The 15277-nt window shown below is 33.7% G+C and overlaps 1 protein-coding gene across 1 annotated transcript; it reads right to left on the bottom strand.

The window, feature by feature from the left end:
* Nucleotides 1–3856: 3856 nt before the first annotated feature.
* On the bottom strand, nucleotides 3857–15261 carry LOC104882908 (probable WRKY transcription factor 14). Its single transcript, XM_010667324.3, has 3 exons — nucleotides 13809–15261; nucleotides 12477–12617; nucleotides 3857–4722 (listed from the first exon to the last, which is right to left on the bottom strand). Exons 1-3 carry the CDS (start codon nucleotides 14459–14461, stop codon nucleotides 4158–4160), a joined length of 1359 nt encoding a protein of 452 aa, XP_010665626.1. The 5' UTR covers nucleotides 14462–15261; the 3' UTR covers nucleotides 3857–4157.
* Nucleotides 15262–15277: the final 16 nt, after the last annotated feature.

Consider the following 15277-nt stretch of genomic DNA (forward strand, 5'->3'; position numbering starts at 1 on the left):
ATATCCAAGGGTTGTCACGTTGTGTGACCTTATAAGACCCAATATATATTAATAGTTGGCCCTATTTATACTAGTTCAACAAACCACAATTAGCTTGTAGCAAAATGTTGCGATCACCTAATATTATTTAATATACGGTCTTTTCACCAAATACCCCTGACAAAAAAATTTATACACCAAATACCCCAGCTTTTTTCAAAATTCACCGTATACCCCTGACTTTTAAAAAAATTCACCAGATACCCTTACTATTAACGGACGTTAGTGTTCCGTAAGCCTGTATTTACAACTTTGCCATTAGTCAACCTAATTAGCCCTAAGTCAACCTAATTAGCCCTAAGTCAGCCTAATTAACCTAATTAAACCTAACTAAACCCTAAATTCTCCCTGACCCAACCCCAACCCCAATCCTAGACCCACCAGCCCCACCACCCAACCCCTCCCCTCTCCCTCCCCGGCAACCCCCGCAGACCCGTTTTCTAGCAGCCCCTCTCCCCTCGCCTCCCTCGCGCCACCCCTCCTTCTCCTTCCCTCGCACCTCCCCTTCCCTGACTTGGTTGTTTCTTTAACTATGACAAACAACAGCATCACCAGAGCAGGGAGAAACAATGGAGGAAGAACAACAACACCACCACCATACAACCACCAGCATCACCATCGCGACAACACGCAAGCAGCAAAGCGGCGCCGAACACGAACAGAGGAGGGAGAAAACACGAAGGGGTGGGGGGAATGCCTCTCCGACGAACTTGAAAGGAACTCCGGCGAAACACGCATACCTCGACGGAGGTTCACCGAAGCTTCGAAGAAAGAGAAACAGGGTTGCGACAAACAGCAACGGTGTGGTGGCTTGCGAGTAGCACCACACGCACAGCTCCGACGAGCAGCAAGAACGCCGGCGAAAAATCAGGCAAACAGAGGGAAACGCGAGGATGGGGATGAGAGCGATATCACGAGGTCTGGGGTTTCTTGGGGAAGCAGAGGGAGTTCTAAGAGAGGGAAATAAGGGTTTGGGTTTCAGGTAGGGGCTGCAGGGGTGGTGCGGGTGGGGAGGCGCGGCAGCGAGGGAGATTGAGGGGGAGGGGTGGCGGGTGGGGCTGGGTTAGGGGGCTGGTGGGTGGGTGTGGGCTGGGAATGGGTTAGGGGTTTTAGGTTAGTTAGGATTTTAGGATTTTTAGGGTTATTTAGGGATTTTTAGGGTTAATTAACGCTAATGACTAACGAAGTTAACCGCCGTTAGTCATTAAGGGCATTTTATGTCATTTTTTTTAAAATTTTGGGATATCTGGGGAATTTTTTTAAAAGTCAGGGGTATATGGTGAATTTTGAAAAAAGTTGGGGTATTTGGTGAATAAATTTTTTTGTCAAGGGTATTTGGTGAAAAAACCGTTTAATATATTATCTCTATAATTTGTCGATATATATTTAGTTTGTTATTCTTGATCGAGAACAAAATCCTTCAAATGGTAACTGGTCTCCTAACCTCTTTTCTAATTATATTTACACTTATCTAAGAGTCTGATTTTACCTATCAAGTGGTCTCTCAAAGAATCAAATAAACCATGTGTTATAACCGGTTTCTTAACCTAGGACACATGTGAGATGGAAACATATTGTAGTCCGATTTCCTAGACCGTTTTCAGCCGGCTTCCTAGGCTTTTTTTTTTTAGTAGTGAATTGATTCCAACACCAATTCCAAATAATGAAAACCTGATCCAACCAATTTCAATTTGAGTTTCAAATTTCAGGAACTGATTTTAACTGAGTCTGGATCCGGGTCCAATTCTTGGAATTTTGACTGGTTACCGATTGTGCTCACGGTATGTACCATATCAACAGTGCCGTCCTTCGATGGTGTCTCATCAAACTGTACACTCTGAGCATTTTAAGTCACGTCTGACAACAAGTACTTGTTTTATTTTAACTGTAGAAGCCTTCTGTTTTTCAGCTTTCTGTCCCGTCTTTCAATAATGAATTCCAAAAGGAATCTCTTGGGCCTAACTGCCTAAGTAGTGGTGGAGGATGAGGGTGGTATTAATTTACTTACTCTAATCAATGCGGATCATTGTTAACTTAATCTTCCATGTTAGCTTGTCATTCTGTTGGAGTTCTTTTCAATATAATTAAGTCAACTCCATATATTCTTAGGTTTTGTTTTTCTTTCAGAAGTCAGTAGCTGTGTTTTAGTAATTAATAATTTTAATTAACTTTTACCGTTCCTTTTTCATAAAAAAAAAATATTAACACATTCTAGTTGCTGAAATTACATATTTCTATAAATGTAATCCAAATTTAGTTATTTTTTGGTAACTTTTAGTTCTGTATTGATGAAATAATCTATTTCATTTCCTATATCTATATGCTACTTTTTTTTTTTCCAAAAGAAACCTGCACACATATATGTTCCAATATTCAATTTTATTTTCTCAAAGTTACTGTAGAAGTTTATTAACAAAAATCTTATTAATAGTTAAGTTAGATTATGATATATTAAAGCTTGCAATGTTAGGTTAGTTCATCATTCAAATAAGAAAGATGGCTTGAGTAAGCAAAATAGGGTTTCAATACTTCCAAGTGGTTGTTTATATATTCTTAGGAATCAAAGCTAGGGTGATTTGCACATATAAAGTCCCTACTTTAAGATAACTTCTAGTAAAATATTAAATCATATAATGGCAATTAATAAGTACTATCTACTTCGAAACTCTTAGTATAACATAATTATACCATTGTAATATAACTATTTGACTATACTTTAATTTAAGGTAGTTTCCGCCTCCCTCTTTTTCTCTCTAAATCCTAGCCTCTCTTATCCTTTCTTCATTAGTTTGGGGGATATCATGGATGTTTTCATCCATGGTAAGCCCCTCTCCCTCTTTTGTTTTCAGTTTTTATTTTTGCAAAATAAATTAGTATCTCTTTATGGGATTATTTTAGTACTTTCGTTTGTGGAGATCTCCTTCTCCCCTGTGGGAGTTGTGAGTATGGTTTTTTTGTTTTTAGGTATGAGAAATTGTTCTTATTGGTCGAAATTCGAGACTCAACATGAAGGTATTGGAATCTCGGATACGGTAAACATGGCTCGATCAAGATTGTTCTTTCCAAACTATGTCAGAATGATAGACTTCCACATCAATAGCTGTTTGATTCCGCAAATCCAAGGGGGCTGCGATGTATTGCTTGATTTGGTTCATTGTAGTTTTTTCGAAAGCGAATTTGATTTGACCTTGTTTGATTGTATCTTGTTTTTCTTTAATATCTATTGTAGATGCTGTTTGGACTTCAATTAATGAATTTTCTCTTTCAAAAAAAAAAATATAACTATTTGACTTGAATTTTGTTCTAGGATATTCAATCAGATAAATTAAATAGTATTTTTTGTAATTACATTTATTTTTATATACATGCTAGTAAGAAATGGTTTTTTAAAGGGGATGTTACTAAGAAATGGTTGATGGTTCAACTTAACTATAATACTCCCTCCGTCCCAAAATATAGTTCTCATTTTCCTTTTTTCACGGTAATTTATGCAAGTAAAATATAAGAGGGGTAGTAAAAAAAAATTGTTTATTTAAATAAATGTTGTATGGGAAAATATGATTTTAGGAGAGAGAGTGGAGAATAATTGGTGAAAGAGCATTAATTGTAACATTTTGGTTGAATAAATTAAACAAAGGAAAAAGCAAAATTCAAGAAGCAAATAAATGATGGGACATGGTTTTTCTGGACAAATTACGGTAAAATGTGGAACTATATATGGAAATGGGAACTATATATTTTGGGACACCCAAAATAGAAATGGGAACTACATTTTGGAACGGATGGAGTATATCATTTACACAAAAATCAAAGCAAATGGAACAACTAAGATTATATTTTTCATTCTATATACAAAATTATTCAAATGTGGTATAAATTGTTCGAGACCACATTATTAACCGCCTATATAAGCAGTCAATTATCGATGCGCCAACTTTTATGAAGCACAATCTATCATCCAAATCAAAATGCTGTATCTCCATTTGTTACTCTACCTTACAACGATCATAAGTTGATATACACATCATATCTATTGAACTTTTGATAGGCATAATATATAGTTCAAATAAAACACAATAGTGTATGATCGATCAGTGTGAGCAATATCACCTATACAGCTATACTGTTGTATGATCATTATCTTGTACATTTGTAATTGGTGTAGTGTTGGTGTTGTTTGTTGCCCAATCAAAAAGACCAGTAAATGGATCCAATCCTAGAGTGTCATCACCCTCAAACTCGACAAGATCCGCGAAGAAATCTTGATCAACTTGTTGGCCGCCATTAGTAATTGGTTCTGCCATAATAAGTGGTCGATAACTGTTGTTAAACAGCTCATTATCGTTGTCAATACTACTTTTGTTGATTATATCCTCATCCTTGTTATCTTCTTCTTCGTTGATGGAAAATGTTGGGGTTGTAGCTCGCTGATTATTCTCATCGTTGACAAGTACATTTTGGAAATTGTTGTTGCTGTGTTTATGTGAAGGTGGTGATAGCTTGGAAGAGGTTTTTGATGGTTGAGATGACCTGGTTGAGCCTGCTAGGGCATTTCTTTGGGTTGGCCAAGGATGATTATGCTCAGAAGTGTAAGTAATGACCAACATGTTTGGGTCTGTTCGACTCCTTTCCACTTGCTTCCTTGCTGAACATCCTTTTGAGCTACTGCATCTATAATAGCCCCTATCAGAATAACAACCAGAAAATTGTTATCCAAAATTGCATGGATGTGTACTCAAGCACAACTATTATATTATATATATCAGCATTATTCTTTATAATTTGGTCAATAGAAATCTCCCATATGCAAAATGTGTAGTATATATATGACCTTAACAGCTCGTTTGGTAATCGTTAATAAATTGCGGTAATGGGAATGAATTTTAAGTTTAAATTTATTAGGTAAGTACCCTTAAAATCTCCATGAGGAGGCTTTTTTTCTCCATGGGCAAGCAATCTCACCCCTAAACTTGTGTTTTTGTCTCCAAGAGGAAGTAATTTTCATTACCACTCATTACCACCTACAAGGTGGTATTGGATGGGAATGAAAATTTAAGAAGGAAAGGGGACACTTTAGGATAAATTAGCATTACCATGGGAATGGACAATGATTTTCTTCACAAATTTACACACAACTTCATTCCCATTACCACCGTTTATAACCAACTATCAAACGGACCGTTAGTATAGTAAAACATCCATTTTAACCCTAAGAGCACCTAGAGTTAGGTGCTCCAATACACAATTTCTAATTGATTTTTATTGCTCATATGACAATAATCTATCGTAATGAGCAAAGAATGTGCTAGAGAACATCTAAAATTTGTAGAAGTGAAGGTACAAATAACTATATAATGAAAATTTTATATGACAAAAATTCCAACGATTTTGTACCAAATAGTGTTAAACCTATAGAATATATGAGATGCTATTCACGACGTTTCAATAATCATGAAACCAAACTTTCTAGTTGCTTGTCGGGAGTAATTGAGTAAGGATTCCCTTAGTATCCATTACTCTAAGATAATCCGGCTTACTAATTATCGGTCCAAGAAAATATTTTATCATCAAGAAAAAAAAAGCCAATTTTTTGTTTGTAGGTATGCCTTTTTGGTATGGATTAAGTTTGATGCGAACAAAAATTTTAATTCGTTTTTTCATATACAAGATGTTAATAATGATTGTTTAAGAATGTGAGTGTATTCGCCAAACACCTTGGTGAATTATGTGAATCGTACATCCAATACTATCTTTTGTTCATTTACTCATTAGGAGTTTTACCATTCTACTACAATTATTGCTCATTTGAAGATTATCTTGGTTGTACCATGTTCATCGGTACACCTGATTGTATGACAAAAGTTGTGATATTATGGTGCTTTACCAATTTAATCTACACTAAATATAAAAAGAGGTGTTTGGTGAATTATTTTAAAGTAGTGTCTAGTGGATAAAGAATGGTTATAATTTGCAAAATCTAAAAGAATTACTTTGGAGGTATATTTTGATATTGGAGTAGATTTTGAAGATTATATATAATGTTTTTTTTTCTTTTAGTTATTTGAATACTAGTTTTACCAAAGATTTCTTATTTTGAAAAGCTATAAATAATGTTGAGATATTAGGATATTATTAAATAATCCATTTTCTTATTAAGTTTTTTAAAAATTGGTCTAATCTTGTTTTTGTGTAGCTGATTTTGGTGAAGAAGAAAAGGTTGGATCGGTATCGGTCTAACCGTCTCACCAGTAATAAAGTGAGGGATGTAAAACCTATACAGCTTCGTCCGTTTTAATGTGAAAGAAAAAAAAAAAAAGAAGAAAAAAAGCTCTTTCAAAAGATTACTGAAAGAAACAACATTATCTAACTAATAATTAATTAGCCAATTAGTGTTTTCTTTTCACGTGTGTGTGGCTGGGTGCCTACTTTTAGGGAGAAGCTCTTGTACAAAGGTATCTCTTGGATTTTTTAAAAGGTAAAATGCCTAAGTTGACCTCAATAAAATTATTTTCTTTTCACCTTGTGTTAAGAACTCAAGACTTAAGAATACAAATAAAGGAAACATTAGATTAGCAAAAATTATTAAAAGAGCTGGTCTAATTTTAATATAAAAGTAGACCTAGTAACTAAATGAATTAAACTAGTCACTTAAAGAAATTAATCTAGTCATTATTGGACTAATTTTCTTTTGAATATTGGGCTTACCATTGCCTAATTTTAATTTAAAAGTAGGCGGCCTCTCACAAGACAAACTCCAAACATAAGTATTTTATTTTATACTATTTATGAGAATTAGATTTAACTTGTGGAAAACACACGTAGAAATGGTACGTAAATAAAATTGGATATGAATATTTTTTTTATTTATAAATTAGCATTTAAGTATGGTCATAGTGCAGTCAGACCAAACAGACCATATCATTCTCCAAAGATTCAGATAAGTCGCATATCATATAATTTCACATATAAGATCACAGGGGCGGATTTACAGTGGGTACAGCTGTACCCCCATTTTCAAAAAAAAAAATTGAAGGAAATAAAAGCAAAAAAAAAAAAAAAAAAAAAAAAAAACGCTGCCCAAAGGCCAAGACTGACAAAAAAAGCACGCTTCTTTCTCTCACTCACGCGTCCCTACTACTCCCTACTCCCGTTCTTTCTCTCTCCTCTGGTCAGTAACGTTACTTTTTTTCTTTTCTCTCTCTTTATTTCTTTTTCGCCTCTGCCGGTCTGCCCTCTACCGCCTGCCGGAGTTCTTGTTTTTTTGACGCCACTTTGCAGCCGGCGGAGCCCACAGTTCTTGATTTGTTGTCCGACTTGTCGCCACTTTGCAGCCGGAGCCCGGACTTATTGTCGCCACTTTTCCCATTTGTCGGAGTTCTTGTCGCCACGAGACGCCACCGCCGGCTGCCCACCGGCCACATTCGCCATCGCCAGAACTCAGATTCGGCAGTAAGAACCCGACAACCCGTTCAGAATGGCAGTAAGAAGCAGAACTCAGTAAGGTCACAACTTTCTTTTTTTTTTTAATTTTTTTTTAATTTCTGCTAATTTATAAACTATAGATTTCTCATTTTGATGTGAATTGATATTTTAAATTGAAATGAGAAATTATGAACATGATATTTAGATATTGTGCAATTGTGAAATTATGGAATTGAGATTACTTGAATTGAACTTACAGATTTCAATCTTGAATTGAAATTAGAAATTACTTGAATTGAAATTGAAATTACTTGAATTGACATTAGAGATTACTTGAGAGAGTTTTTTTTTTGCAAGTTAGTGATGATGATGTAATTAAGCGCTTCCAATCTATGAAAGGTTGTCGGATGCACTTGTAATTTTTATTTATTTGAAACTTATGTATTTTTTGTCGTTTTAAATTAGTTGTAATTTGAATCATTAATTGATATTGGCATTGTATTTTGATTTGAATTTTTAGTCGTAACTTAACTCAAGTATTGTATTTTGTTTTATTTGATTTTTTCTCATCCGTACCCCCATCCCGTAATTCCTGGATACGCCACTGTAAGATCATCTTGATGCTAGAAAAATTGTAGAACTATAGATATGCTCAAGTAAAAGTAAATATTGTTGTAGCTATTAGCTGTAGTATTAACTGACAACTATTGTACTAGCTGTTAGCTGATAGATATTAGGTGTTAGAGTTTGATTGTGAAAATTGCTTTTGTGAATGATGTTCGGTAAAACTAGTTGTTAGTTAAAAATTCAATAAAATAAGCTATATTTAATTCGCAAAGGTTATAGCAAAAGTTAGTTGTCCTTAACCAAAAAGCTAATATTTATAGTTTTTCCAAGAAACTTTTTTAAACCTACTTCAAACTCTAGTTCACTAAACACTATTCTCACCATTGCTAGAGTTTTGACTTAATCCAAACACTAAAAATTATTTCAAAAGCTATTGTTGAATACGCTCTATACTTGACCTATTTTGATATGTATTTTTCAATTTAACTTTTATAATGAGGTTGAGGTGGTGGAGCAATGTTATCACTTCCCACCTCATATCCATGAGGTCTAAGGATCAAATTTCATGGGACTCATTTGAGGATTTCCCCTTATCCCTCCTCAAGTGAGTCTCCTTCGTATTACCTAAAAGAAAATTAACTTCTAGAATAAAATATTGTATGATTATTAAAAAAAAAAAGATATTAGAAAATTACTCAAATGAGTGCATGAGTTTTAGGTACAAAAATTAGGAAAATAAATAACAATATAAAATCCTAGAAGATATTAGAAACATGAGGAAGATATATAATAGCATTTTATAAAAATTAATATATGAGGAATTTTTTTTCTAATATATCTAATACTCCCTCCGTTTCCTAAAGATCTTCCCACTTACTGTTCCTACAGATACCAAGGAAAATCAAGTTGTGTGGGGCATGGTGTGAGTAAAGTATGAGAGAGAAAGGGGTTAAGATAAATAAACAAATAAAAAGGGGTTAAAGTAGGAGAGAGAAAAGGAGTAAAATTGAATTAATAATGTAATGGTGGACCATATGATAGTGACATGAGAGGGTAAATAGGGAAATTTGGTTTGCCAAATAAGGAATAAAGCAAAAGAGGAAAGATCTTTTGGAAACACCCTTAAACGGAAAGAGGGAAGATCTTTAGGAAACGGAGGGAGTATCTCTAATAAGATCGATAGAATCCACGTGAAGAGAGCATATATAAGATAATATTCTTTTACCTTTAATTCTAGTTTCAATTTATTAGCTAATTAACATATGCTCATACCATATAATGAAACTTATTAAATTTTTTTAATGTAAGATGATGGGGGCTCATTTGGGTTCGGATGGGAGGGGGGAGGAGGAGGGGTTAGGATAAGGAAAATTACTCAAATGAGTTTTGTATAATTTGATCTCTAAAGCTTAGGAGTACGAAAGGTGGGAAGTGAAGTCACTAATCCACCACCTCAACTTTTATATGAGACTTATATGGATATAACAAATGAGCAGTAGGTGATAGTCTAGTGGTATTGACATCACTTCTGATCTTAGAGGTTAAGGGATCGAGTCTCATCTGTTGTAAGAAGGGATTCCCAACTTCCCCCTTTGACTTCATCTTACCTTTTTAAAAAAATATATTATGGATATAACAAATAACGAGTATAGAATACTGCAGTCTATACCATGCTATAAATACTAACATATGTGTAATCCTTGATCATCATATATTCATAATTAAATGTAAAGTTTTGTCACTCACATATGGGTGTAAGATATATTAACATGTTACTTGTTGTCAGGTCCTCAAAGTTACCTCAATAGTAAACTACTGGTCTTACATCGGAGACTCACATAACTTAATTATGCCATTGGATACCCTTCGAGTAACTAACAAATTCTAATTGTTTAAGTTACCAAGTTGAGTACTCGAAAAGTTGAGTGCTACAACAAAAGGTTCACTCTAGATTTTAACGTAAATTATTATTGAGGAGAAAAGTAGTTCATAGTCATCTTTAGTTCTTTGATATCTACACGTGGAAACGCAAGATATAATGCTTTAGCAAAAATTTGGCCGAAAAGTGGAGAATGTTCAAAATTTTATTCAAGAATACGATAGGAAAGGAAATTATTTTTTCTTGAAAATTATTGTGGGAAAATAAAATCAAGCGAGAACGATGTAATCTTGGTTGAAAGGAGAATAGAGACTTTGGAGTTCATTCACTGTACAATTTTTTTGCTATTTAAATAAAGTAAGAAGAAATCTTGACAAATTGGGAGAATAAGGAAGATCTCAACTTGTCAAGGGTCAGGATTGATCCCAATGCCTCCTGGAATCGGAAGGGAAGCTCTAACACTAGGCTATCCTCACTCTCAGTTCCTTCACGGTACATTTGGGTGTACCATATTCATGATACATTGAAATAGAATTTTGTAATAGATTCTCCAAATGAATAGAACTTTATTCACTTTAATAATCACTTATTTTTCTCCCTCTTTACTCTTCATCTATATCATTTCTCTTACCTTCATTTTCTCTCTCCTCCATTGTTCCAATTACCTCTAAAATTTTCTCTTCTCCATTGATTTTCACCTCCAAATTTCTCTCTCCTCAATTGTTTCTCACCTTCAAAAATTTCTCTTACGTTAATCATCTCTCTCCTCCAAATCTACAACCTTCACTGAAATCAATGAATGGCAAAAACAAACATTTGAGCTTCAAAATTCATCAATGGCGGAATTGACTTTAGATTTGAAAAATAAAACTAGAATGCCCGAGATTCTTCAATGATGAATTAATGATTGATAATGCAAAAGATGATTTGAGAATCAACACTAGTTTAGGTTTTTCTTACCTCCTTTATTTCTCTTATCCCAAATTTTCTCTCTCCTCCATTGATTCTCACCTCCAAATTTCTCTCATCTTCACGATTTCTCCTTCATCATGGTCCATTAAATTGATGGATTATAAAATATGATTTGAGAAAGTTGGGCTTCATCGACGGCAAACAAAGTTAATCAATGTTGGACGTAGTTTCGCATTAGAAATCACTATGACAGTAACAAAATGAGCAAACACGCACTTATTCTCATTTGAGAACATGAGAAAAAAAAAAGTTTGTTCATTTTGAGCAAAAGTGTTTCCTGGCTCTCAAATGAGTAAAATTTTTTGCCCATTTGAGGAAGTATATTCATTTCGGAATGAGCGGAAGTGAGTTAAATTGAGTAGAATTTTGCTCATTTAGAGAATATTAGATGAGTAATGAGCAAAAAGTAGTCTTGGCCTCTTGGGTGTATTACCATGAGCATGGTACACCCAGATTTACTATGAATTTTCTTGGTTCATCTACTAGCACATAATATGCATTCGTTTGTTCAGGAGAAAAATCTTTGTATCACTCATTATGTTTTAAAATATAAGACATGTATATTGTATATATCTTTTATAATATGATATATAAAAATTATACCATTAAATTTTTCTTGAAAAATACTGTATATAACTATCTTTTTATATATATATACTTTTATCAACATGAATTGAGAGTAAGTATATGTCATAGTCCGACCTTTAATATCGTGCGTGTCTTATTTATTGAAACAGAAAAAGTATCATGTTAGGTATTTTTGTGTTTGTTAAATAATATTATTGTATTTACCGCTTGTCATTCTTTAAAGTAGTCTTGCCATGTTAATCTCAAGAATTTTGATGTAGCTATATCCATCTCTAATTAATAGATTTTGTTAGTCATGTTTTATCTTTCTTGTGTTTGGGAGTTTGAAACTAATTATTCAATTAATGAAGTTCCTTATTATCATAAAGTGGGAATTTTTTTTATTTGGACCCATCTTTACCTTAATATAGCAAGAACTTTAAGCTAATTAACAAAATTGTTGTGGAGTGCATAGTTTGTGGAATTACTGGAATTCCCTTTCCTATTTGGTAGAAAATGGTTTTTCAAATAATCTTTGTCAAGATTAAGTAGAGATACATGCAACCCTTAATAATGTAAAATTGAAAATATTAAACAGTACCTAAACATTGATGACATCCATCATCAACATGTAAATTTGCTATAAATTCCTATATTGATATCACTCTAATTTATATTTAATACTTATTATTATCACTAAAACCGCCAGAATAAAAATTGTTACTCCATTTCCAATTAAACATTCTTCAACTTCGGGCACATCCTTCGACGTACAGCACCTAGATTTTCATATCATGAGAAACACTTAACCTTTATATTATAGCACCCAAACCTTTTATGGATCATGCAAAGTGAAAAAGTGCGTGCACACTTATGAAGAATAATAACGAATATGAGGATTCGTTAATAAAAGGTAGCTCAAGCTACCTAGTCACTGATGCTAGTGACAAAAGCAGTTAGACCGTAATAAAACTGTGCTTGTACATATATATGTTCAACTAGTATATAATACTGTAGTACGAAAGATTACCTAGGATAAGGAGAGCCTTTGATGGGTTTTTGGCCATATTTTCTCCATGCCCAGAGATCAGAAGGCACCACTTCTCCAGTTTGCCTGCTGTTTGCTACTGCTGGTGCAGGTATGCACACCACTTTCTTTGCTTGGATTTTCCTGTGCATATGTACTAGTAAATAACCTTTCTCATTTTTTCACCAGACGTAGTGAATATTATCCCGTGATTCTAGTGGAGCAGAACGCTTGATTTACTTTGGGTAGAACTCACAATCTTTTTACTCTTTATTTAATTAGCTAGTTAAAGTTTAGCAATTAACATACTATTTTTCAGTGTTAATTAGGTATAATTTGTCATATTTTTTCTGTTACAAACGAAAAATACCTTTTTGGTAACTTTTTGTGAATAAACACCCTCATATAATAATAATTTCTATCAAAATACCACCTTGTCATCAAATTTTCCCAAATAAATAAAGCATTTGGTCTTGCACCCTCAATTTCCCCCTCAATTTTATGGGAGGAAATAATGCGTATTAACATTTGTTTTTACACACACATAAAAGATAAATAAGAAGCTTTAATGAATGAAAGTCGTCAGACTATTTATGTGATATTTTGATGACAATGTGTATTTTGATAAAACATGTTATTCTTTATAATAAAAAGTTATATAAGCTATTTTTCATATAAATGGCAACAATTAAGGTTTGTGTTCGCCTTTATTTAGTTTTTGTTAAGCCTTTTACCATTTAGTCTATTTCTTTTTGTATACCATTTGATTTGATGTTAAAAATATATAGGCACAATTTCCTCTGTTTATTTTATACATGCTACATAGAGAAATTGGAAAATTTTAATAAAGGTAGAGAGACAAAGTAGGGGACCACCACGTTTTGAATAAAAAAATATTTGTTAAGAAAAAAGTATGGGTATGTTAAAGGAGAAGGTGGAAGACTACCAACTTTTTAATAGTATTTTAATATATTTATAATGAAAAAAGTTACATTTATGATATGTAGTATCTATTATGACATTTCCATTTAAGAAAAATGTAACATCTTTAAAAAAAAAATAGTGGAAGTATTTAATTTTCCAATTTAGTTCACTAGTTCTAGTGGAAACCTCAATAGCCAAACAGGAGGCATATACCTACAAACCTACAACACCAAAAACACCCAAACTTAACCCATTTACTTGTAGCATAAATGTTATTCATCATTGATATTGAATTCATCGAAGTTCTAGTAGTAATTCATAAACAAAAGTGACAATATTAATCATTAGTCCTTAACTATTGTTATTGTATTAATTAATACTTATTCATAAACGTACAAAAATTAAACTAACCTTCTTTTAATGCCCTGATTCCGTGGAGACGAGATCTGCACGCCACGGCTGCCGCCACAATTAGCGTCAATGAAACCACCATCCTTTGGGCTGCTACAACTTGCATTATTACTAATGCTTATCATCTGGTTAGACATAAATTCATAACTTCTTTCTTTTCTAACCTTAGGTGATGAAGCTGCAACTGCTTGCAATCCAGGCAACCTCACTCTACTATTATTACTACTATTATCATTACTACTACTAGTAATATTATTATTATTAACTGATGGCGAGATCTGAACCATATTAGAAGAGAAAATACTACACAAACTGTTGTTGCTAGGGCCCGACGACACCGGTCCCATAACTCCTCCTCCACCACCTCCACCTCCGCCTCTTTTAACGATGTCGTCGACACCCATGTCAATAAAACTAGTCGACGTTGATATTGCATCCATGTCATGGAGGAGGGTATTATCTGCAGGAAACGGATAAATAACGTTACTTTGGTGGTAGTCTTGATTAGATGAGCCAAATCGCCACTTTGAAATTTGTCCATTTGTGGTGGTTGTTGTGGTGGCTGCGGTGGTAGCTGAAGTTCCGCTGCGGCTGCCGATGGTGCCTCCGCTAGCGCGGACTATATCAGCTAGATCACCTTGATAGTCTTCCATGTTTGCTGGTTTTTCACAGAGATTATTAGTTATTACATCCACAAGACAAGAGGGATCTTTCTCCAACTACTAAACTCAACTAACTTTGATGATCATATATCTCATCGATATAGAAACTAGGGAAGACAACAAAAAACAGGTTAGTTATTCTTTTTTTTTATTGAGGTTGGAGAATTAAGAAACTTAGCTAAAAGGAATAATAATAATAATAAGTTTGAGAACCGATGAATGTTGTGTTGTGTTGTGTTGTGGTGTGGTGTGTTTGGATGAATAATAATGAATGAAGGGAAGAAAAAAGATGGTGTATAAGTGATGGAAAGAGAAAAAGGAGAGAGAGAAGTGCGCTGACTTTTCGTTACAAACAGCTCTTTCTCTCTGCACGCAATCCGGGCGATCTAGAGAGAGAGGGAATTTTAGAAGTAAGATAATCAAATTAATAATAATTGAGATTCAGTTGGTTGATTTATCACGAAGCATAAAATTATGGGTCAAATTTCTTGCAGCTGTTTATGAGTAGTAGTAGTATATTATCATGATAATAATAATGTATTGATACTTTGGGTTCTTTCTTCTAGTTCCAACCTCATCATCAAGAATTCAAGATGATAATATGAAAAGACAATTGATATAAACGGGTCAGATTTTTGAAAACTAGTGACGGGAAAATAAAGAGGCGGCATGTGGCCGCATTTCCCGCTTAGCGTTTTCTATAACTTCAGCGAGAGTATTATTTTTGAACTTTTTATTCAAGTTTATCGTTTCTTTAATAAATAAATAAATAAAAAGTAAGCTGATAAAGAAATAGTCTTACTAAAG

This window comes from Beta vulgaris, chromosome 8 (assembly GCF_026745355.1).
Source record: "Beta vulgaris subsp. vulgaris cultivar EL10 chromosome 8, EL10.2, whole genome shotgun sequence".
Lineage (NCBI taxonomy): Eukaryota > Viridiplantae > Streptophyta > Magnoliopsida > Caryophyllales > Amaranthaceae > Beta > Beta vulgaris.

Bases quoted from the DNA above. Each gene is read 5' to 3' on its own strand.
- LOC104882908 (XM_010667324.3), bottom strand. From the start codon at position 14,461: ATGGAAGACTATCAAGGTGATCTAGCTGATATAGTCCGCGCTAGCGGA. The intron at 12,618-13,808 runs GTTAGTTTAATT...ACATATGCACAG, and splicing joins AATCAGGGCATTAAAAGAAG to GAAAATCCAAGCAAAGAAAG. The intron at 4,723-12,476 runs GTAATCTTTCGT...TTATTCTGATAG, and splicing joins AAAGGCTCTCCTTATCCTAG to GGGCTATTATAGATGCAGTA.